This window comes from Dendrobates tinctorius, unplaced genomic scaffold (genome assembly GCF_039654945.1).
Source record: "Dendrobates tinctorius isolate UK_male_01 unplaced genomic scaffold, ASM3965494v1 ptg000063l, whole genome shotgun sequence".
In the NCBI taxonomy this organism is placed as follows: Eukaryota; Metazoa; Chordata; class Amphibia; order Anura; family Dendrobatidae; genus Dendrobates; species Dendrobates tinctorius.
Genome location: NW_027361731.1, coordinates 12,650,571 through 12,675,037, shown reverse-complemented (window position 1 = coordinate 12,675,037; position 24,467 = coordinate 12,650,571). Strand labels below are relative to the sequence as shown.

The following is a 24,467-nucleotide window of genomic DNA, read 5'->3' as shown; positions in this document are numbered from 1 at the left end:
TCCTTGGTCCAGTCCAGAACTTGCCTCTTCATAAAAGCTTATCAGATTAGTCTGACAGGAATCGTCCCTGGTAAACCCATGTTGAATTTGGGTCATGAGGTTATTCTTCTTCAGATACTCCAGTATAGCATCTCTTAGAAAATCCTCCAGGATTTTACCCACAGTTGAGGTTAGGGGGTTAAACTGCCAGGATTTTTATTGCAGCCGCACCTGTGCCATCCCTGCGGTGTACATCTATGTTTTGGGGCCCAAAAGGGTTAATTTTTTTTAAACAATTGTTTATTGTGTGAAAAAATAAAATGTCTTCTGCTTTTTCCATGTTTTTTTTTTTTCTTTTTACAAGAATTGTTGGTGCCAATTTTCTTTAGAAACATTTTTATATCTGCTTTATTTCTGGTGTTTTTCTTGTAATATAGGAAAGTCTAAGGCGAGAAATAAACCCCATAAATCACTGTACATGGAGACTTTGGGATCAGATAATTTCTGTCCTTGGTGTTTGTGGGAACAAAAAATCTTTTCTAAAAGCCTCAAACTTCTGTGTGTGAATCAGACATGAGATCTAACGTGATAGAAGATTGCAGTGCGGGGAAGACGGGAAACCTTCGTATAGACGGCCGGTGGGGATGGAGTCAGTGACGGACTCTGGCCAAATATGTTTCTAGAGCCGTAGTAGAAGATGAAGATGTCTTATCATTCAGTAGTTATTTCTCATGTCACGTGTAATGAATATCTCCTGCAGTATTGCTAATGCCGATTCCAGTGTCTGTAAGGCTAGTTTCACATTTGCGGACGGAGGGCTGCGGACTTCTTCGTGAAGCCCCGTCCCCTGCCGCGCCTCCTCCGGTCAGCTCCGCTGATTTCTGCATGCGCCCTGCGTACCTTATCTTTAACATTGGGTACGCAGGCCGTGCTGCACTATGCGGAAGCAGCCCCCGCATAAAATTCCAACATGATGCGTTCTACGTGGGTCGCCGCACCGTCAAAACGACGCATGTGGCGGCATCCGCATAATGCGGCACGGCCTGCGCACCCAATGTTAAAGATGGGGTACGCAGGCCGCATGCATAAGTAGGTGGAGCTGACCGGAGGAGGCGTGGCGGGGGCGGGGCTTCACGAGGGAAGTGTACAGCACTCCGTCCGCAAAGGTGAAACCAGCCTAAATGAGACGAGAATTGGCGTTATGGAAGATGAGTCTATGAGAAAAATATTCAGCTGCCGACTCCGAGGAAGAAACTGCTTGTTGTCTGTTGCCTAAAATATAATAATAATAATAATCTTTAATTTTTATATAGCGCTAACATTCCGCAGCACTTTACAGTTTGCACACATTATCATCACTGTCCCCGATGGGGCTCACAATCTAAATTCCCTATCAGTGTGTCTTTGGAGTGTGGGAGGAAACCGGAGAACCCGGAGGAAATCCACGCAAATACAGGGAGAACATACAAACTCCTTGCAGATGTTGTCCTTGGTGGGATTAGAACCCAGGACTCCAGCGCTATATAGGTTTTATTAGTAGATGTAAAGAAGAAAACTAAATACTGTAAAATAATAAATCTCCTCATATGTTTCCCTTATTATCTCCAGTAATTGTATTATGATGTTACATCGGCTCATCATCTTCTCATTCAGGTCTCTACAATATCGGATCCTCTCAGTGAAGATCTTCTACATAAGAGAATTTTCCTGATTTACCCATCAAAGATGGATATGGACGAAGGCAAGATGGCGGAGAGGATATTACCCCTCACCCTAGAGATCCTCTTCCGGCTTACTGGAGAGGTGAGAGATCCTGATGACGTCACATTACATCATTCTTATCTATGGGAATAACAGTCGGACAGAACTGGAGAGGTGAGGACTCTGGAAATGTCTGTAGTGAGATTTATTAATGTGTCTCTCCATAACCAGGATTACACGGTAGTGAAGAAGACCCCTAGTGAGCGCTGTCAGGACCCTGTGTCTGAGGGATGGGGAAGACCCCTGAGCCCAATCACGGGGCCTCCACCTCACCCCCTGATACATGAGGACATCAATGACCAGAAGATCCTAGAACTCACCTACAAGATGATTGAGCTGCTGACTGGAGAGGTGACACTGCTGGGAATGCTGGACATTATACAGTAACACTATGAAGGGATCGGGGGATGATGGTATCATTGTATGTGTCAGGTTCCTATAAGGTGTCAGGATGTCGCTGTCTATTTCTCCATGGAGGAGTGGGAGTATTTAGAAGTACACAAAGATCTGTACAAGGACGTCATGATGGAGGTTCCCCAGCCCCTCACATCACCAGGTAATAGACAGGACTAAATACACACGGCCTGTATGTAAAGAATGAATTCAGTCCCTGTATGTGTTTCCTCCAGTTCTATCCAGTAAGATGACAACACCAGAGAGATGTCCCCGTCCTCTTCTTCCACAGGACTGTAAACAAGAAGATCCCTATGCTCCTCAGGATCATCAGGTAGATGGAGAGAAGGTGCCATGAGATCTCCCCTATGATGTGTAGACGGCTGTGAAGATCTTGTGCTCAGTCTTGTTTTATCCACCAGTATTATATGTTTTATACTTGTGTAATGAGAGCGGTGGAGATGGCAGGATTAGAACTGATCATAGATGTGCCTTCTCCATCTGTCTGTGACTTTTACAATATTTGTTTCAGGGTGAGGATCTGACCCATATTAATACTACAGAGACATATGTGAGGGGTGATGAGCGGTGTAAAGAGAAGATTCCTATATATGACTACCCAGGTGAGTAGTAACCATTAAATGCAGAGAAGTCACAGATTCTTCTCACAGGGAAGATATGTGTCTTTGTACCGTGTTAGTTACTAGATACAAATATATTTAGAATTGAGAGTTCTCAGCGGTTGATTCCTTTTAATGGCTAACTGAAAAGATGGTAACAAATTGCAGGCTTTTGAGACTACTCAGGTCTCTTCATCAGGCATAGACTAATACAAAATCTGAAGAATCACGTATTTATACATAACACAGAAAGAAATAATTCAACAGATAAGACAAGTGAGATGAAGCACAGCTATCATTATGCGAGAGTGATAAACAGTTGTGGCCATAAATATTGGAACAGTTCATAGATAAGGAGTGTGAATGTTTTATTCTCCTCTGATTGGGGTCTGGTTCTGTGTTGTGATGCCCCCACAAGGTCTGGGGAACAAATTCCTTAACTGATGTAAAAAGACATGAATCCACGAGACACATTCATTCCTGCATTGAGATTCTTCTCAGTCACCGGCTGTGGCTGCTTTGTCGGTGGTGTGGTCCGGCCGTATCACAATCGTGTGATCACCATTTTGCCTCTAGACCACAATATTCTCCTCCTCCCAAAACTGTTCAAATGACTTTGGGCATTGAAAGCCCTTTTCTATAGAACTTAGAACCTGGAGGATCCATCTACCCCCTGGGAATAGAAGACGCTGACCGTTACCTGCCCAGGTCTGTAAACTACAAAGCCAAATGAGAGCGTACGTAGAATATACTGACAAGTTAGAAAATCACTTGAAGAAAAATATTAGCAATATTATTTTTACTCTTCGCCACGACAGCACCCACTGGAGGTATCGGATCCGCCCCACTTGGAACAGGAAACCCTACAGGAAAGATAAAAGGGGGCAGTCCGCCTTTCCTCCTCAGTTTTGGTTTCCTGTTCCCAGGGGAACCTCAGGATATCCTTCAGGAAACATACCTGGGCCATATGCACGCCGCCTGTGCGGTCTCCGCGGGAACGGCAGGGGCTGCGGTCCGGAGGCAGCGTCGGGGGAGACTCCGTTAGACGGCTCCCCCCTCGTCTGATGGATGGAAGGTGATGTCCGGGGAGGGCCTCCCGGTCTCACCTAGGAGCGCACCAGGTGGCACCAAACGCGCAGGAGCCGCCGCTGCTGGGAGCGGTAAGTGCGCCAGTGGCGCGAAGAAAAAAAGAGAGCAGCGGTGGTGTGGGGAGAGGCGCGGGCCGCATACAGAAGCGGTGGCGCGGTAGCCGGCGCAGAGGCTCCTGAGCCCCGGAAGTAATGAGTGAACTTCCGGGGCAGGATGGCTGAGGAGCGCGACGGCGCATATGCGCCCGGGGAGGAGGAGCGACTTCCGGGAGCAGGAAAAAAAAAGGCAATCTATTTAAACAAGTGCCGCAGCTGAGCGGCAGGAACCATGTCGTCCCCAACAGAAGCGCATGCCCCTGCAGGAGACTCTGCGGGGGGCAGCTCCTCCAGGGACCGCACCAACAGGACAGACACCGCTCGCAGGAGCGAGGTGGGATAGTCAAGACCTAGGACGGGATCTCAGCCATCTGATCCGGTAATATAAGGCTTCACTGGGTGAGTGTGCAATGTATATACTCTGCCTACTAAGCTGACCTCTCCCCCTCCCCCCCTCCTTTCGCCATGTCTCCCCTCTCCAGGCGAAGAAAAAAGAAAAATCTAAGCATAAAGAATGCGCTCTATGCGCTGAACCTCTCCCTGACTCCTACCCCAAAAAGCTCTGTAAACAGTGCTCCAGAGAGACTAGGCAAGGGTCGGCAGTGTCATCAAAGGACATTCGAGCCATAATTAGGGAGGAAATACAGGCTATCACCCGTGCCAGTACTCCCTCAGAGACTAGGAGCAAAAGACAGGTGACCCTCAGCTCAGAGTCAGAGGAAGAACAGGGGGTTAATCTCCGATTCCTCACTCACATCCTCGTCATCATCATCAGACATGGAGGGACGGTCATGTTTTCCCCTGGATAGTGTGGATAACCTGGTCAAATCTGTGAGGAACACTATGGGGTGTGAGGAAGCAAGGGGCGCCCAAACCGCACAAGAAATAATGTTTGCAGCGTTGGCGGAAAAGAAAAGGAGAGCGTTCAGTAATACAGGCAGTTAAGGCCCTAATAAAGAGAGAGTGGGAAAAACATGATCAAAGAAGTTTTCTCCCATCGGCCTCAAAGAGGAAATATCCATTTAGCGATGACGAGCTATTAAAATGGACCAAAGTACCAAAAGTTGATGCCGTTGTAGCCTCTACCTCGAAACAGTCTACTATTCCGGTAGAGGACGCAGGTTTATTGGCAGACCCGCTAGACCGTAAGGCGGAGTCATCATTGAAAAGGTCTTGGGAGTCTACCATGGGAATTTTGTAGCCAGCACATGCACCGCCAGATCTATGCTCGTATGGTTGGACCAACTGGCTCAACAAATCGAGCAGAAGGTGTCTAGAGAAAAACTACGGGCCGCCATTCCATTAATCAGAGGGGCAGCAGCCTTCATGGCCGATGCATCGGCAGACACTCTGCGGCTGGCAGCGAGATCGGCGGCTCTTGTAAACAATGCCAGGGCGGGCACTGTGGATGAAGAGCTGGAAGGGGGACGCACAACCAAAATCTAAGATTTGCGCAACCCCGTGCGAGGGTGAGTTTCTCTTTGGGAAAGCCCTAGACGACATACTCGCCAAAGCAAAAGAAAGGAAGAAGGCCTTCCCTGATTCTTCTATCCCTTTCTATAGGAGAACCTTTAAAAGGCGACCGTTTGGAAGAAGGAGACAAGCGGATAGATCAAATAGATGGCCCGTGAAGGAGGAAAAGCAAAAGGGTAGCATGTTCAGGGGTTCAACATTCCGAAAGGAAAATAAATATTAAAAAATTAGACCCACCAGTAGGGGGTTGATTAAAAATTTTTTTATTCAAAATGGGAACAAATAACTTCGAGCCCATGGATCCTAAGTATAATTAGAGAGGGAATGAAAATAGAATTCCTTCAAGTCCCTTATGGTTTCTTTATCATAACCCGCCTTAACTCTATAGTTCAACAAAAGGCCCTCGAAGAAGAAATTCGGAGCCTACTATCCAAGGGGGTTTTAGTAGAGGTCCCAGAGGGACAGGAAGGTAGAGGATTCTACTCTCCTTTATTTTTAATTTCCAAACCAGATGGTACGCTTAGGACAATTATAAATTTAAGGAAGCTTAATACGTTTATAAAAAACTATAAGTTTAAGATGGAATCAATCAGATCCACCATAAAGCTTCTCTTTCCAAACTGTGTAATGGTGGGGATTGACTTGAAGGATGCTTACTATCATCTTCCTATTCATGATAGATACCAAAAATACCTAAGGGTCGCAGTGATAATCGAAGGCAAGATCCGTCATTTTCAGTATACAGCCATGCCTTCGGCCTCTCTACAGCGCCAAGAATCTTCACCAAGGTGATGGCAGAGGTGATGGCCTATCTTCGTCAAAAAGACACTCTAATCGTACCTTACCTATATGACTTCCTAATTATCGGGAACTCGGTCACCCAGTGTACCAGGCATGTGGCTGACTCGATCTCATCTTTGCAGGATCTAGGCTGGATCATCAATGTACAGAAGTCCAGACTCGTTCCGCATTCCCTTCAGATGTTCTTAGGGTTCCAGTTAGACTCCACAACCCAAAGATGTCTACTTCCTCAGGTAAAGGTTACACTCACAAAAGAGAAAGTGGAGGCAGCCATAAGTAGACCACGCATGTCTCTGAGAGGGGCAATGTCGCTATTGGGGTCGCTAAATTCTTGTGCCCCGGCAGTCCGGTGGGCCCATTATCATATCCGCACACTTCAGCATCAGATCCTCCAAGAGGACAGGCGACATGGTGGTCACCTCTAGAGCAAGATAACCTTATCACAGGAGGTCTTGACTTCTCTAGAATGGTGGCTAGATGATAACCATCTATCCTCAGAAGTCCCATGGGTTATAGTACCATCTTGTATCCTAACCACCGATGCTAGCCCCCACGGCTGGGGAGCCCATATGGGGAGTAGCTTTTGTCAAGGGATGTGGAATAGAGATGAATGGGGATACTCGTCTAACTTAAAAGAGCTGACGGTGATATATTATGCTCTACACCATTTTCTTCCACAGCTCCAACAGAAACATGTCAGGATCTTGTTGGACAACACCACTACAGTGGCCTACATAAACAGACAGGGAGGTACTCGATCAGAGACTCTGATGTCTTCTTCGGCAAGAATCTTAAACTTAGCCGAAAGTTATTTGTTGTCCCTCTCGGCTCTTCATATCGGGGGAGAGAACAAAAAAGAGGCAGACTTCTTAAGCCGACACACACTTCGGAAAGGGGAGTGGTGCCTCAATCGCCGAGTCTTCAAGGACATAGTAGTTTTATGGGGGCAACCTCAGGTGGACCTCTTTGCCACGAAAGAGAACAGACAGATAAAGGTGTTTGGTTCCCTGTCTCCGTCAGATCACCCAGACATACTGGATGCCCTCCAGGCCTCGTGGAAGTTCAACCTGGCATATGCCTTCCCTCCGATAATTCTCCTGTCACAGGTCATTCGGAAGATCAGAGAGGACAAGGCGAGAGTGATTTTGATAGCACCATTCTGGCCCAAGAGACTGTGGTTCTCATGGCTACGAATTATGTCGGTGACAGATCCTTGGGTCCTCCCTTCGATTCCCAACCTACTCTCCCAAGGCCCTTTTTTCCACCCCCAAGTGGACAGCTTAGCCCTGTTTCACACATCAGTTTTTTGGCATCCGCATGCATCCGTCAAAATGTGAAAAAAACGGATCCGTTTCCGTTTTGCCGCAAACGGATCCGGTTTTTTGACGGATCCGCGGTAGCCGCTAATGGAAGTCTATGGGACAAAAAAAGGATCCTCCAAAAAAATTACGGATCCGGTTTTTAACGGAAAACAACGGATTTAGGCGGATTTTAAAAAACGGAAGTGTGATCCAGGCCTTACACTTGACGGCGTGGAATTTGAAAGGCACTAATTGCTACGCTCCTACAGAGCAGGAAGCAGTCCACTACCCAGATTTATACAAGGATATGGAAAAAATTCCTGCAGTTTCATACAGCACCTCATACCACAGAAGTCCCGATAGTTCCTATCTTAGAATTTCTACAGAGCGGGAAGGACTTGGGCCTGGCAGTAAACACACTGAAAGTCCAGGTATCCGCATTAGGGGCACTGTACGGCCATAATATAGCAGGAAATAAGTGGATTTCACGATTTATTACAGCTTGCGAACGGATAGCTCCAGTTCACATACCTGCAATCCCTGCATGGGACTTAAATCTGGTCTTAGACGCCCTGACGGAAGAACCCTTTGAGCCAATAGACACGATATCCCTCAAATACTTGTCACTCAAGACTGCCCTCTTAGTAGCACTGACATCTGCTAGGAGAGTGGGTGATATCCAGGCCCTATCCATAGATCCACCCTTTTTTCAGGTATACCAAGATAGGTTGATATTAAAACCAGACCCCTCATACCTGCCTAAGGTATGAACAAAATACCATAGATCTCAAGAGATACTTCTTCCAACCTTCTTTAAAGATCCCTCCACTCCAGAAGAGCGGAAGTTCCACACTTTGGATGTTAGAAGAACTGTCCTAAAGTATATTGAGAGGTCCAGGAGCTGGAGGCAGTGTAGGGCTCTATTCATATCTTTTCAGGTCTGTAATAAAGGGTACGGAGTCACGAAGAGCACCATTTCCCGATAGATCAGGGATGCTATTCACTTAGCCTACTCCGCAAAAAATGAAGATCCTCTGGAAGGCATCAGAGCACATTCCACTTGAGCAATGGCGACCTCCTGGGCCGAGAGGGGAGATTGAAACCATATGTAAGGCAGCAATTTGGTCAACACCTTCTACCTTCTATAATCACTATAGACTTGACCTTTCATCGACTTCTGACCTAAGCTTTCGCAGGACTGTCCTTGGCACGGTGGTCCCACCCAGGTGATGGTCTCTGGAATCTCTCCAGTGGGTGCTGTCGTGGCGAAGAGTATAAAGCTGGATTACTTACCGGTAATGCTCTTTTAATGAGTCCACGACAGCACCCGCTCACTTCCCTCCCTGCTAAAGATATCGAAAATAAAGTATATCTCCTAAAAATGAATAAGTAAAGTTTAGAAATGCAAAGACATTGCCTAATCCTTGGCGGTCCTCCTGGTACTCTGAATTGCAAAACTGAGGAGGAAAGGCGGTCCGCCCCCTTTTATCTTTCCTGTAGAGTTTCCTGTTCCAAGTGGGGCGGATCCGATACTTCCAGTGGGTGCTGTCGTGGACTCATTAAAAGAGCATGTAACAACTTTTATCTTGCCAAAATCTGACCATTCTGTGTCCATTAAATGATCAATATTTCTGCATTGATGCCAATTTATTTTCTTAACCTAAACCACATTTCGGAGGGTTTCAGCTTTCAAAAGAATAATTTATACAACCAATGGATGAATTTAACGTCAGGTTATAAGCTTTTATTTACATAACATGGATAAGCGACATAACTTCTGTCAGGGAGTGTAGTCATGATCAGCAATAATATCAATGCTATTATATGCATTATGTAAAAATGGGGGGCAGGTCACTGAGGGATCACTGACCTGTCATAAGCCAATACAGATGCATATGTAATCAGAGCACCACATAAAGCCCCGCCCACAGCCCCGCCCCGAAGCATGAGAATCTCATTAACTGATAACTACAAATGCAGATTAAACAATAACCACAAGATGGATTTCATCACCAGGTATCATTGTAATCAGTATAACGGCGCCGACCTGACAGTGTCTGTAGGTTACTGTGCACAATCCTGCTGACAGGTTCACTTTAAGACATCTCAGCTCTGCACTATTATACACAGCTCTCTTTAAATGCCCAATATTTCTTCTTGAAACTCATCTGACAGAAAATATTGGCCCTTACGATAGTTTAGATTGTGAAATCACCGAGACGATACGCTAATTACCCCAGAGAGGTCTCACCACTAGTTACTCATTTATTACTGATGAAGACTGTTGAGTTTGATCATTTCAGTAGATGATATTGTCTATACTCAGTTTTCGACTACAGTAGTTAGTGTCAAAAATACTCTGACTTATCCTCTTTCTGCAGCCAGTTTTGTGTTCCTAATCAGGCCCCATTTTTAAAATCAGATGTGTGTCACTTTATGTGGTGATAACTTTGGAATTATTCACAAAGGATAGTAGAAAACAAATGGATCCTACAAATTATTTTCCAACTTTGCACAATACCCTATATACGATTGTACACTACTGTCTGGGCACATGGCGGTGTTCAGAAGGGAAGGAGCGCCATTTAGCTATTTGACTGCAGATCTTGCTGGAATAGTTTGCAGACAGGGACGACATCAGGGCATTACTGCCTTGACTGGCGTATGGGGCCTGGTGGCAAAGGGAGCTTGCATCGGGCCCCGTCTCATTTGCTCACTGGGCCCTACCGGCAGGCTAAACCGGGCTCTAGTGGCAGTTCAACGCTATTGACGCCCGGGCCCGCACGTCAATAGTTAACAGCCAATAGGAGGCTGGCAGCTGACGTCACGCGCAGCGTACACGTCGCCGGCGTCTGACGTCACTGTCGTTCGCCGCCGAGTGCGCACTTCAGCTGCGTGGAGGGAGCTTTGCTGCAGGAGCGTGGCCAGGTAAGGAGAACGTGTTTTTCCCGTCTCCCATGACGGCACACATGAGAGAGGGGATCCGCCCAGTCAGGACAGGAACCCTACTGAAGATAAAAGGGCGGTACCTCTCCCTCGCTTCAGTTGAGTTTCCGGTCCTGACAGGGACCCGTGTACTGAAGGAACACGTACCTGCCCCTCTCTCGTGCCAGCGTGGAAGAACAGGCAGGGTCCTGGGCGCCATGCGTCGGGGGAGGGAAGCGCCATCCGCGGGTCCCCCGGGGGCTCAGCGTCCGAGCGGGCGCAGAAGCAGCACGGCCTAGGGTCCTGGGGCTCTGCCGTGGCTGCCGCGCCGCCCTCTCCCCCTCTGCCGCATGCAGGAGCAGCCAGCGTCAGGGAACGGCCACCTCCGGGTCGCGCTCCCATGACGTCACACACAGGGCACGTTGGGAGGGGGCGTGCCTGCGTGACGTCGGGAGGCGGCGCCGGCAACTCAAGATGGCGGCGCCCATAGCAAATAACGCCGGCCGGCGAAAGGAGATCCCGGCGGCATGGCAGGGGGGGGAGGGGCTGTGGGGTAACTGGAGGAAGCGGGGAGTGCAGTGGATCCCCCTTACAAAAGGGGGATGACCACAGAAGACGCACTCATGCCCAAGGCTTCATGATGGAAGTGGGGCAAGACTAGCAGCGTCAGCAGCAAGACCTCTCGCCAGATGCCAGGCCGAGCCGCCAACATACCAGGAGCAGTTGCTCGAGTGGTGGGAGCGGCAGTCATAAACGCAATCGGCATGACTCTGAGACGTCCAGGAGAAACGTCACGAGTGCATCTGAGGAGCCTCCGGGATCGAGGAAGGCCAGCAGCAAAACCAAAAATAGAGAATGCGCCCTATGTAAACACCCGCTGGCAGATCAGTGGCAGAAAGACCTCTGCGTTGACTGTATAAATAAAACTATACAGGAGGAGACCCCCTGATTTGGTGACTAGCCTTAAACAGTTAATTCAACAGGAGGTGAAAGGTTCCCTAAGGGCAGCCCTTAAAAAGAAAGATAAAAGAAATCATAGAAGAAGCTCCGATTCAGAGGCCTCGCCAAGGCAGAAGGGGCGGGATAGATCCTTGACCCCTCCACCTCCTCTTCCTCTACTCAGTCCTCAGAATCCTCCTCGGACAGCGATATAGGCGGCCGTCCATGTTTCCCAACAGAGGATGTGGAAAAACTGGTCAGAGCGATTAGGGCTACAATGGGCCTTAAAGAGGAAAAAGCTCCCAAATCATTAGAGGATGTAAGGTTTGGAGGACTGGAGGAAAAACGAAAACGTACCTTCCCTGTAAATGATAAAATAAAAGCACTAATTGACAGGGAATGGAAAAAACCGTAGAGGTCAGGGGGCTTACCTTCCACATCAAAGAGGAGGTACCCTTTTGAGCAGAAGGATTCAGAAGCCTGGGAAAAAGTCCCAAAAATTGATGGGGCTATAGCCAGATCCTCAAAAAAAAGGTATCCCTACCATTAGAGGACTCTGGCGTGTTGATAGACCCGCTTGACAAAAAAGCAGACTGTTTCCTAAAGCATATCTGGGAAGCTTCAGCAGGTGGATTGAAACCAGCGATAGCTGGTACCTGTACCGCTCGTGCCCTCATGGTCTGGCTGCAACAAATAGAGGACCAGATCAAGGATAGAGTTCCTAGGGACGAAATTCTGTCTAATTTGACACTGGTGCACGGAGCAGCGGCTTTCCTAGCAGATTCCTCTGCAGACTCCGCAAGATTGACAGCTAGAGCAGCAAACCTGTCAAATGCGGCAAGACGAGCCCTGTGGCTTAAAGAGTGTCCCGGAGATTTACCATCAAAGCATAGGTTATGTTCCATTCCATGCGATGGCCAATTCCTCTTCGGCAAAAAACTAGAAGAGATTTTGGAACATGCGGGGGATAGGAAGAAAAGCTTTCCCCGATTTCCGGGAGAACCTAAAAAGCAGCCCTTTCGGAGGAGGAGATTTAACAGGGGTCGTCCCCCGGGAGATAGAAAAAGCTGGGACTTTAAAGAAAGAAGAGGATCAGGCTATATGTTTAAAGGGCCCTCCACTTCCTCCAAAAAATCTCCCCAATGACATTGGGTCGGAGGTAGGCGGAAGGCTTTCTCTCTTCCTTTCCGCCTGGGCAAATATCTCCCCCAGTACATGGGTCTTAAATATAATCAAGGACGGCTTAAAAATAAAATTCATCCGTCCGCCCAGGCATACCTTCATGATGACACCCAGAAGGAAAGCCCAAGAGCAACAGCTGGCCCTGGAGACGGAAGTCTTGGGACTAGTGAAAAAACAAGTCCTACAGGAAGTCCCAGTGCAAGAAGAAGGAAGGGGGTTCTACTCCCCCCTCTTCTTAATACAAAAACCAGACGGCTCTTGGAGAACCATTGTCAACCTGAGGAGACTCAATCAACACGGCCACAAAGATCCTGTTCCAGCATTGCCTCATGGCAGTGATAGACTTAAAAGATGCCTACTATCACATCCCAATTCATCGGGAGTATCAAAAATATTTGAGAGTAGCGCTCTATGTCCAGGGGCAGGTGAAACACTACCAGTACGCAGCCCTTCCATTTGGACTGTCTACAGCCCCCAGAGTATTCACCAAAGTGATGGCCAAAGTAATGTCTTTTCTGCGTTCCAGGGACATAGTGATTGTCCCATACCTAGACGACTTTCTGGTAATAGGGAGGTCGGAGTCCCACTGCACACATCAAGTGAAGCAAGTGATAGCAATTCTAGTAGGACTAGGATGGATAGTAAACATCCCCAAGTCAAGGATAACCCCAGTAAAAGAGCAATCCTTCCTAGGGTTGATATTGGACTCCGAGCAACAACGCTGCCTCCTACCAGAGAGCAAAGTGACCAAAATAAGAGGCCTAGCTCGCACAGCAATACAAAGGCCAAATATGACACTGAGGAACGCAATGTCCCTTTTAGGCTCACTGACATCATGCATACCCGCAGTAGCATAGGTGCAGTACCACTTAAGGCAACTACAGTGGGAAATTCTGTCAGCACAGAAACAATTAAAAGGGCATTTAGAAGGCAAACTATGTCTCTCAGTGGCTGTAAGAGATTCCCTGCTCTGGTGGACTGTAGAAAAGAATCAACAGCCGGTGTCCCGTGGCAAAACCCAGTCGAGGACATCATTACAACAGATGTGAGTGCCACAGGATGGGGAGCACACCTGAGATCCCACTCAATACAGGGGACCTGGTCCTCGCTAGAAAGGGATCACGGTTCAAATGTAAAAGAACTATGGGCAGTGGAGAAAGCCGTGAAACATTTCCTTCCCTTACTTCAGGGCTGCCACACCCGGGTCATGATGGACAATCAGGCAGTAGTAGCCTACATCAATCACCAGGGGGGAACGAGATCTCGGGGCCTCATGCAAATATTAGATCTACTCTTCCAGCTAGAAGAACAACATCTGTTATCCATCACAGCACTGCACATAAAGGGGGCAGAAAATATACAGGCAGACTTCCTGAGTCGCAGGCATCTGAGACAAGGGGAATGGTCCCAAAACCCCCAAGTCTTCCAACAAATAGTTCAGGCCTGGGGCAAACCAGAAATAGACCTGTTCGCTACCGCACACAACCGGAAGGTCAGGAAGTTCTGCTCACTAAACCCAAGGGAAAACCCCTTCGCAGTAGATGCTCAACAAATACCCTGGAAGTTCATCCTGGCCTATGCATTTCCCCCGATAACAATGATCCCAGTGGTGGTCAGGAAAATCAGGGAGGATCGAGCGAGAATAATTCTTATAGCTTCATTTTGGCCGAGAAGGCCTTGGTTCTCCCTTCTGAGGCTCATGTCAGTGACAGATCTATGGATACTACCGGAGATTCCAGACCTGCTCTCCCAGGGACCAGTGGTCCACTCTCAGGTGAAGGGCTTCCATCTAGCAGCCTGGAATTTGAGAGGGCGCTACTGAGTCGCCAGGGATTCTCTCCAGGGTTAGTCTCCACCCTGTTGAAAAGTAGGAAACCTATAACATCCCAAATCTACGGTAGAATGTGGAAAAAGTTCCTAGACTTCCTGGGGGAACCCTTGGGGGATGTAGTGCCAGTAGGACCTATCCTAGAGTTCTTACAGTCGGGGCTACAACTGGGGTTAGCCACTAACACACTCAAAGTCCAAGTCTCAGCTTTGGGGGCCCTATATAACTGCAACATAGCAGCCAATAGGTGGGTGTCCCAATTCATAAAGTCCTGTGGCAGGTCAAGGCCGGTCATTATCCCAAAGATACCACCCTGGGACCTCAACCTAGTCTTAGAGGCCTTAACCAAAGACCCCTTTGAACCACTACTAGAACTGTCACCAAAGCTACTTACACTTAAAACTGTCTTACTGGTAGCCTTAACATCAGCCCGAAGAGTCAGCGACCTTCAAGCTCTGTCTATATGTCCTCCATATACACAGATCTTGGATGACCGAGTGGTTCTAAGACCAGACCTGGCCTATCTCCCCAAGGTAGTCCAAAAGTCTCATAGGACTCAGGAGATTTCCTTGCCATCGTTCTGTCGCAATCCTAGAAACCCTGGGGAGCAAAAGTTCCATACATTAGATGTAAGAAGAGCCATAGTACAATATATGTCAGTAACTAGTCAGTGGAGGAAAGATCAGTCCCTTTTTGTAGCCTTTCAGGGTAGTAGAAAAGGGCATGGGGTAGCTAAGAGTACGATTGCCAGATGGATCAGGGAGGCCATTGTTATCCTACTCCGCAAGTGGCGCTCCGGTTCCAGAAGGCATCAAGGTTCACTCCACCAGAGCCGTGGCTACCTCCTGGGCAGAGAAGGCTGAGGTATCAATTGAACAAATTTGTAAAGCCGCTACTTGGTCCTCACCTTCCACCTTTTTTAAGCACTACTGACTTGATCTGTCTTTCTCTACTGACCTAACCTTTGGTAGAAGGGTGCTGCAAGCGGTGGTCCCTCCCTAAGGTGTCTTATTCTACAAAAGTCTCTCATGTGTGCCGTCATGGGAGACGGGAAAACACCAAGGTTACTTACCGGTATCCTGTTTTTCCGGAGCCCATGACGGCACCTGTATATTCCCCCCCACTTTTCACTCCTTTGGTGTGCACTATAGTTTGGGTGTTTTTTTAGTTAGATATAATGTGGTGATAGCTTTACCATGTGAACTAACCCGGGGGGCCTCTCATGCTCTGTAAACCAACTGAAGCGAGGGAGAGGTACCGCCCTTTTATCTTCAGTAGGGTTCCTGTCCTGACTGGGTGGATCCCCTCTCTCATGTGTGCCGTCATGGGCTCCAGGAAAAACCGGCTACCGGTAAGTAACCTTGGTGGTTTTTTTTTTTTTTTTTTAAAGCGACGCCGGCAACCCGGGGGCAGAATGTGAGACATGAGGGCAGAATGGACATAGGGGCTGGGGCAGAGTGTGAGACACGGCCAGAATAGACATGGGGGCTGGGGCAGAATGTGAGACATGAGCAGAATGGCATGGGGCAGAATGTGAGACAAGGTGCAGAATGGACATGGGGCAGAATGCTTGACATGGGCTGGGGCAGAATATAAGACATGGGGCAGAATTTGAGACACGGGGGCAGAATGTGAGACACGGGGCAGAAAATGACAGTGAAACACAGGTGGGGGCAGAATGTGACAGTGAGACACAGGAGGGGGCAGGATGGGAGAAACATGGCGCAGGATCATGGGGCAGGATGGATACAATGTAGACAGAAGGGGCAGGATCGGGAGATCATATGGGGCAGAATGGATATTCATGAGGGCAGGCTGAGAGAACATATGGCTGGAGCCAGGAATGAGACACACGGGGGCCAGGATGGGGGATATTATTACCATAGGGGCTAATTAAGGGATACTATTACTGTAGTAATGTATTTATTTTATTTTTTTGAGGATACTGTTTTAAATGGGGGGAGGTCCTGTTACTGTGCAGAGTGACACTGTCGCCTTTTTTCTTCATCTGGTGTAGTGTAGAAGTTGGGAAAAAATTAAGTAATGTGTTATGCAAGTGGAGCTTTAGATAACTGTGTAATTTCCTGCAGAGACGAGCCCTGGCTGGATGACGTAATGGCGGTCTGTGCTGGATGAAAGATGAAAAGCAAAGATGAACGACTTCACCTAGAGAAGTCACTGGTGAGTCAGTGTGTTACCTGTACACTGACACTATACACTATATACAGAGGTCCTGTGTTATAATGTCACCGGTGATCACTGCATTACTGTCATGGTCATGCGTGGCTGGACACACCGCCTCCAGCAGGGTGGATTTAAATGACACGCGTGACCCTGGATACACCGCCTCCAACTGGCGAATTTCGGTAATACACGTATATCTGGAAACCCCGCCTCCAGTAAGGCGAATTTAAACAATAAAGGGGAAAATCTGGGTAACAATAACAACGGGGGCCCTGCAATAGGGAACGGGGAAGTGGAGACCTCCTGCACTCCCCTGAGTCAGTGTCTCTACATTCCTAACGTTCCCTAGGCCGGTTCCGCACCGGGCGCCGATCAGGAACCTAAAAACCCTGACTCGCCCTGCACCTAGACCCTCACTAGGGAAATGGTCGGTGCGGAAACTAATCCCACCACTGCACTAAACACACATAAGGAGAAGTGACAAAACAGGGGAACACCACTTAGCTTTGCTCTGTTGCTTACGCTCCCAGCAACAGAGCCCACCACCTGCGTGCATCTTTTCCTCCGACCGGATCCAACACCATAGTGCAGCCTTGGAGCAAACAGAGTCCACCACCTGCGTGCAGCTGTCCAGAAACAGTTCAGCATATGAGTTCAGCTTTCCAGCAACGGAGTCCAGCATCCTGAGTACAGCTCTACACCATAGCTGCCACTCCACTAAGCCAGACTCAGACTGGGCTGCCCGGGACTCTCGTTCAGCTCCATCCTTCACCCAGGCTTGCTTGCAACTGAGGAACTATCACCAACAGTGATTGACACACCTGACACTCTTTTATAGAGCAATCACACCTGTTACATAATCACGTGCACAAACTAAGGTAAACAGAGAGCAATGACCCTAATGGCCACCGGGGGAAAACTACAACTGAAACCACCACAGTGCAATGACCCTAATGGCCACCGGGGGGCAAAACCACCTTTGGCACATAGCCAAAGGAAAAAAAAAGGTTACTTTGTGCATTTAATCTGTCAGATCCAACCTGGATCATGACAATTACCTGTACATTGACACTATATACAGAGCTCCTGTATATAATGTCACTGGTGATCACTGGTTTACCTGTACACAGACACTGCATACTAAGTACAGATCTCCTTTGTATAATGGCACTTATGGTGATAGTATTATGATTTTTTATTAATGATCAGTATTGTAGTATTCAGTCACCATGTGGTGGTAATATGTGGTCTGGGCATGGTGTGGCTGTATTTGTCCCTTGTATGTGCTATTATTCCATTACTGTGGTGGTATTATGTGGTCTGGCCATGGTGTGGCTGTATTTGTCTCTTGTATGTGGTATTATTGGTCACCATGTGGTGGTAATATGGTGTCCGGTCATGCTGCGGTGGTATTTGTACTCAAACAAAAAAGTTCCAGCAACAAACCTCCAAATCAGATTGTTGAATAGACGTTAAAACTTCATCTTTATTGCAATGCCTTTAAAACATACTGTTAAAATTGTAAATCCAGGGAATTACATGTTTCAAACAAAAATGTTCTTAGTCATAGGCATGTATGTGATCAGTACAAAAAGCAGAGTAAAATAGAAAAGGAGGAAGGAAATGAAGTGAGCAATTAATCATGCAAATAAGACAATTATACTAATGACACAGAGAAAAAAAAACAAAACACGTTTATAATGTCATCCAGGAAGGATGGGAAATCTTGAAAAATGAAATTCTCAAAGCACAATTGTTAACAATTCCGAAAAGAGCGAAGAATAGGAAGCATTTAAGGAAACCAGGATGGATGAACACAGAACTTAAGCACATGCTAAAGAGGAAGAAAAAAATGTTTATAAAATGGAAAGAGGGAGGCATATCTAAAGAAGAATATAATGCTGTCTGCAGAACCTGCAGGGCACAAATCAGATTATCTAAAGCTGACAATGAATTGAGGATTGCAAGAGATGTCAAAAGCAATAATAAAGGATTTTGGGGATATGTCAAAAGTAAAAGAAAAGTCAGAGATGCTATAGGATTTTTACAGGATGAAAATGATGAAGTGGTAAGCCAGGATGTTGAGAAGGCTGAACTTTTAAATTCCTATTTTGCATCTGTTTTCTCTCAAAAAGGAAATGTAACATCAACTGTTCTTCACTGTCCTATTAAGGGAATAGAAGAATCCAGGATATCTATAAACAGAAAGATAGTGAGGAAACACTTAGCTAACCTAAATGAATTCAAGTCTCCAGGTCCAGATGAATTACACCCCAGAGTACTGAAGGAGATAGCAGAAGAAATTTTTGAACCCCTCTCCATAATCTTTGAAAATTCTTGGAGAACAGGAGAAGTCCCAGAAGACGGGAGAAGAGCAAATGTTGTTCCTATCTTCAAAAAGGGGAAGAAGGTGGACCCAGGCAACTTTAGACCGGTGAGTCTGACTTCTATACCAGGAAAGATCTTTGAACAAATTATTAAACAACATGTATGTCAGTACCTGGATAAGAATGAAGTGATTAAACAGAGTCAGCATGGGTTTGTAACTAATAAGTCATGTCAGACTAACTTAATTTCCTTCTATGACGGAATCACTGATTGGGTGGATCAAGGAAATGCTGTAGATATAGTATATCTTGACTTCAGCAAAGCATTTGACAAAGTATCTCATACAATCCTTATTGAAAAAAGGACTAAGTATGGAATGGACAAGGCAACTGTTAGGTGGATTCTTAACTGGCTTAGTGATCGAACCCAAAGAGTGGTCGTAAATGGCTGCACATCCAGTTGGAAGAATGTCTCAAGTGGGGTACCACAGGGCTCTGTCCTGGGCCCTGTATTGTTCAACATCTTTATCAACGATTTAGATGAAGGAATTGAGGGTAAACTGATTAAATTTGCTGATGACACAAAGCTAGGAGGGATAGCTAATACTAGAGAAGAGAGAGAGATGATTCAAAAAGATATAAATAAACTGGAGCAGTGGGCAGCAACTAACAGAATGGTTTTTAACAGGGAAAAATGCAAAGTACTACATCTGGGCAATAAAAATGAAAAAAGCATATACAGAATGGGAGGAATAGGGCTAAGCAACAGCACATGTGAAAAAGACTTGGGTATACTAATAGATCACAGACTGAATATGAGTCAACAGTGTGATGCAGCAGCAAAAAAGGCAAATGCAATTCTAGGATGTATTAACAGAAGCATACAGTCTAGATCACGTGAAGTCATTATTGCCCTCTACTCCTCTTTGGTCAGACCTCATCTGGAATATTGTGTCCCGTTTTGGACACCACATTTTAAAAAAGACATCAACAAACTGGAGCAAGTTCAGAAAAGAGCGACCAGAATGGTGACCGGTCTGCAAACCCTGTCTTATGAGGAAAGGTTGCAGGATTTGGGAATGTTTAGTTTGCAAAAGAGAAGACTGAGAGGAGACTTAATAGCTGTCTACAAATATCTAAAGGGCTGTCACATTGTAGAAGGATCAACTTTATTCTCATTTGCACAAGGAAAGACTAGAAGCAATGGGATGAAACTGAATGGGAGGAGACACAGATTAGATAATAGAAAAAACTTTTTGACAGAGTGATCAATGAGTGGAACAAGCTGCCACGAGAGGTGGTGAGTTCTCCTTCAATGGAAGTCTTCAAAGAGAGGCTGGACAGACATCTGACTGGGATGATTTAGCGAATCCTGCTTTGAGCAGGGGGTTGGACCAGATGGCCCAGGAGGTCCCTTCCAACTCTACGATTCTATGAGTGTGCAAACATGAATCCAATAATAATACATAATATCCGTTCTCTTATTCAATCTAGAAGGGACTCTGCAATTAAACTTAAAAATAAATTGCGCTTCTTTGAAATGCAATGCTTTGTCTCTATCACCGCCTTGATCACTGGAAAGAACTTCCTCTAATGCACGAACATGAAAAACAACCTTTATGGACAGATGAAAAATGATAAGAATCTCCTGATAAACTTCCTGTCCTGACATTTGTAGCCTCATATATATGTTCCGCAATTCTCGCCCTGAGAGGTCGCGTGGAGCATCCCACATATTGAAGATTGCGCTGTGTGCACGTGATAACATAAACCACATAGGTTGTGCTGCCATTGATAAACGTGCGGATCTTCTGTGTATATGGAGCAGCCGTGGCTCTGATTTCATGTGAAGTATCCATATACCGACATAAGCCGCTCTGGCGTTTACCGCACTTGTGTGACCCAGACACAGATAACCAGTTGTGTTTTGCTTTGACCTTCTGTCTTGCTGTGTGGTCAGAAGGAGATATCACGTTGCCGATAGTAGTACCTCTCCTGGATACAAAATGTACTCCTTTTTCTAGCAGCTTTTTCAAGCGGTCATCAGCATGTAACACAGGAAGGGATTTTTTAAATCACATCAATTACTTGGTAAAAATTATCGCTATATGTGGTTGTAAAGGGTAAATTAGGCAGATTTTTTCATGCAGTTTTTTCTGCTGTAAATATTCTGCCCTACTTCTACCATCAGCCTTAATCTTTGCCTTTTCTAGCACATTAGTTGAATAGCCACGGTTTTTAAATCTGCGGTCAATAACAGCGCGCTCCATCAAAAACCCCTCTCTGTGAGTACAGCATCCTTTATCTCGGATGTATTCTCCTGTCGGAACTCTTTGCCTGAACACTTATGCGAATGGATTGATGAAAGACTTCACCCTTTGACGCGATGCTCCCCTAGCTTTGTTCAGGATTCTAAACATGTATTAAATATCATGAATGCTTTGGAATGGACGGCCAATAATAGCTGGCTTACCTGTGATGTAAATGCATTATATTCTGCGATTCCACACACTTTGGCTCTGTGTGAGTCGCATTTATATGGAAAAATATTCCAACTATAGTAAGAGCCGGCAAGATTTCATATTGGATGCTACTTGGTTTTTGGTGAAAAATAATTATTTCAAATTTTCCGACAGGTTCTTTCTACAACAGCAGGGCTGCTGTATGGGAGTGAAATTTTCCCCCTCTATTGCTCTCATCTTCATGAATTGGTGGAAGGACAACTCTATCTATACAGAACTGAATCCATTCCAATCGTCTCTGTATTGTTATATGAGATATATAGATGATGGCTTAATAATATGGTCCGGTTCTGATGAGTCAGTGTTAGGCGTCAGATTCCGGCAGCTGCACAGCAGGAATCGAGAGCCACACATCCAGCGGTCTCCCATTCCTTTCTGGCCACTCAGGGACCTGCATAGCAATCTCGGCGATCCAGGCACCCTGCCCAGACCAGCTCTCTGGGTCTGGATGTTGCTGCTACCTCTGGTCTAGCAATGGTGTCGCAATCTGCTGTGCAGGGAACCACTCCAGAGGCTAAATCCTCTCACCGCACTACTGGGCATGCCCGCGAGACGATCTCCCAGTGGAGATCGGGGGTCACGTGCTCAGGTCCTTCCTCTGATCTGATTGGCCCTTCTCAGAGGGCTGGAAGGTCCCGGATGTGCATGGCTATAAAAAGCTCACATGGCGGCTCGGCCATGCGCTAGTATAGACTATACTCGCTAGGTGTGATTGGTGACGGATGTATGATTCTGGTGATTGACTCATTTGAAACCCCCTTCCCTTGGTTATTACGAATGTGGTTAGGGTGTTAGTTATAGTCAGCGCCAGCCAGTGGCAAGTCATACGCCACAGTCCGTACTACACCGCTACACTAGCGTCCGACGGTGTATCGCCTCACGGCACTGTCGTACAGCGGCGGTAGTTACTGTCGCGCTGCACCTGCAGCACTTACCGGCGTCCGCGGTAGCGACGCTGCACTCACGGTAGGTCAGGACGGACACTGACCTCTGTCTGGGGACGTGTCCTGTGACCACATATCGTGAGTGCAAGTCTGCCGAGCCCTGTGAAGCCAGCAGGCTCGGCGTTTATGCCTTATTTGCACTGTAGCAACCCTGTGAGTTCAACAGAGTCCACTCTGCACTTCTCGGGTGACGTTAAACCTGCACGCAGTATATCGCCATATACCGTGTCCGCTATTACTCAGCAGCGGTTATTACATCTACCGCACGGTGGACACCGGGTGGCGAATGCACTTCCTATTATTTATATTTAGTGCATTCCGCCGTCCCTAACATTATACTAACGCTAGTCTGGCTAGTAATGGCGGACCTGCTGCAGCGGTACATTCGGCAGCTGGAGAGCAGGTTGGCGGCTAACGAGAGCGTCACCTCAGCTGCGAATGCTATGGCAGTCGCTGCCCAGGCAGTCGCTGATGCTGTCTCAAGCGTGCCCGCACTCGCGCCCATGCCGACAATATCTCGCCTCCCACTCCCCGACAAGTTTTCGGGTGACAGCGCCACCTGTAGGGGATTCGTGAGTCAGTGCTCAATCCAGCTTGAGTTACTGGCTGCACGGTTCCTTACAGAGCGGGGCTAAGGTGGGGTTTATTGTGTCTCTTTTATCTGGCAGGGCATTAGAGTGTGCTACGCCATTGTGGGAGCATGGTGATCCCGTGGTTCAGGGTGCTGCTCAGTTCCTCACGGCACTGAAGCAGGTATTTATGGGACCACGGATCACGCACGACACCTCTCTCCAACTATTGGCCTTAGCACAGGGGTCTCTTTCTGTCAGCCATTATGCCATGCGATTTCGGACATTGGCTTCCAAATTAGAGTGGCCTGATAAAGCAGTCATCCTGGGGTTTTGGAGAGGGTTAGCAGGGCATGTCAAAGATGCTCTAGCAACCAGAGAGGTCCCCACAAGTCTGGAGGAACTGATTGCCGTCTCCACCTGCATTGATCTACAGTTTACGGAGCGTGGGCTGGAACCTGCGCAATCCAGACAAATGGTTAATTTGGCTCCCACCTTCTCTGAGCCGCTAAGAGCTCCCGCTCAGGAGCTTGCACCCTCCGAACCCATGGATGTGTCTCGCGCCGACCCCAAGCCATCTCCGGCACGAAGCTCCGCACATTGTTACCAGTGCCGGCAGTTTGGTCACTCGGCTAGCACTTGTCCTCTGCGGTTGAAAAGATGACCACGTCCTGTGGCCATAGGTGGTGGTCAGACCAATATGAAACCCTTTTCTCCCAAACCGGTATTCCAGGGCACCCTAGATAGCAGGGACTCCACCTAGGAGGTAGAGGTTATCGTGGATTCCGGGGCAGAGCGGAACTTTATGTCCTCGACCTTCGCCCAGAAACACGCTATCCCACTGGTGTTACTGCCCAACCTCTGACCATCAGGGTGGTTAATGGTGCGACTTTACCTTCTCAGGTGACCCACCAGACAGTCCCACTCGGGCTCTCTATCTCACCCTCTCATCGTGAGATTCTGTCCCTGCACATTTTGCCTGATGGCGTTGACCAGGTGCTTCTCTGAGTTCCCTGGCTTCGTTGCCATTCGCCTCATATTGATTGGGCTTGGGGGAATAACTGGGTTGGAGCAAGGACTGTGAGGGAAGGTGCCTGAGGGGCAGTGTCCAGCTAGCTTCCACTGTAGTGCCTGTGGATCTATTCGCGCTCCCTAAACCTTACCATCAGTACGCGGACGTCTTCTCTAAAAAATCTGCGGAGATGCTCCCGCCGCACCGTCCTTACGATTCCCCGATAGACCTTTTGCTAGGCACGGAACCTCCTAAAGGCTGTGTGTATCCACTATCACTCCCTGAGACAGAGGCTATGTCTCAATATATCCGGGAGAACCTGGCTAGAGGTTTTATCAGAAAGTCGGTGTCGCCGGCTGGTGCAGGGTTCTTCTTCGTACAGAAGAGCGGAGAGTTACATCCCTGCATTGACTACAGAGGTCTCAATGCCATAACCGTCAAGAATAAATACCCTCTTCCGTTGATCTCTGAACTGTTTGACAGGTTGCGAGGGGCCCGGATCTTTATGAAATTAGATCTATGG

At 47.3% G+C, this 24,467-nt stretch overlaps 1 protein-coding gene across 5 annotated transcripts in view; it reads left to right on the top strand.

The window, feature by feature from the left end:
* Positions 1-24,467, top strand: part of LOC141094189 (uncharacterized) — a 402,263-nt gene that overhangs the window by 363,857 nt on the left and 13,939 nt on the right. For all 5 annotated transcript variants that reach the window (XM_073579948.1, XM_073579947.1, XM_073579950.1 and 2 more), the window contains exons 6-10: positions 1,633-1,782; positions 1,912-2,091; positions 2,173-2,296; positions 2,370-2,467; positions 2,666-2,756. In XM_073579948.1, coding sequence (XP_073436049.1) covers positions 1,633-1,782; positions 1,912-2,091; positions 2,173-2,296; positions 2,370-2,467; positions 2,666-2,756 — 643 coding nt within the window. The remainder of the gene's footprint in view (positions 1-1,632; positions 1,783-1,911; positions 2,092-2,172; positions 2,297-2,369; positions 2,468-2,665; positions 2,757-24,467) is intronic.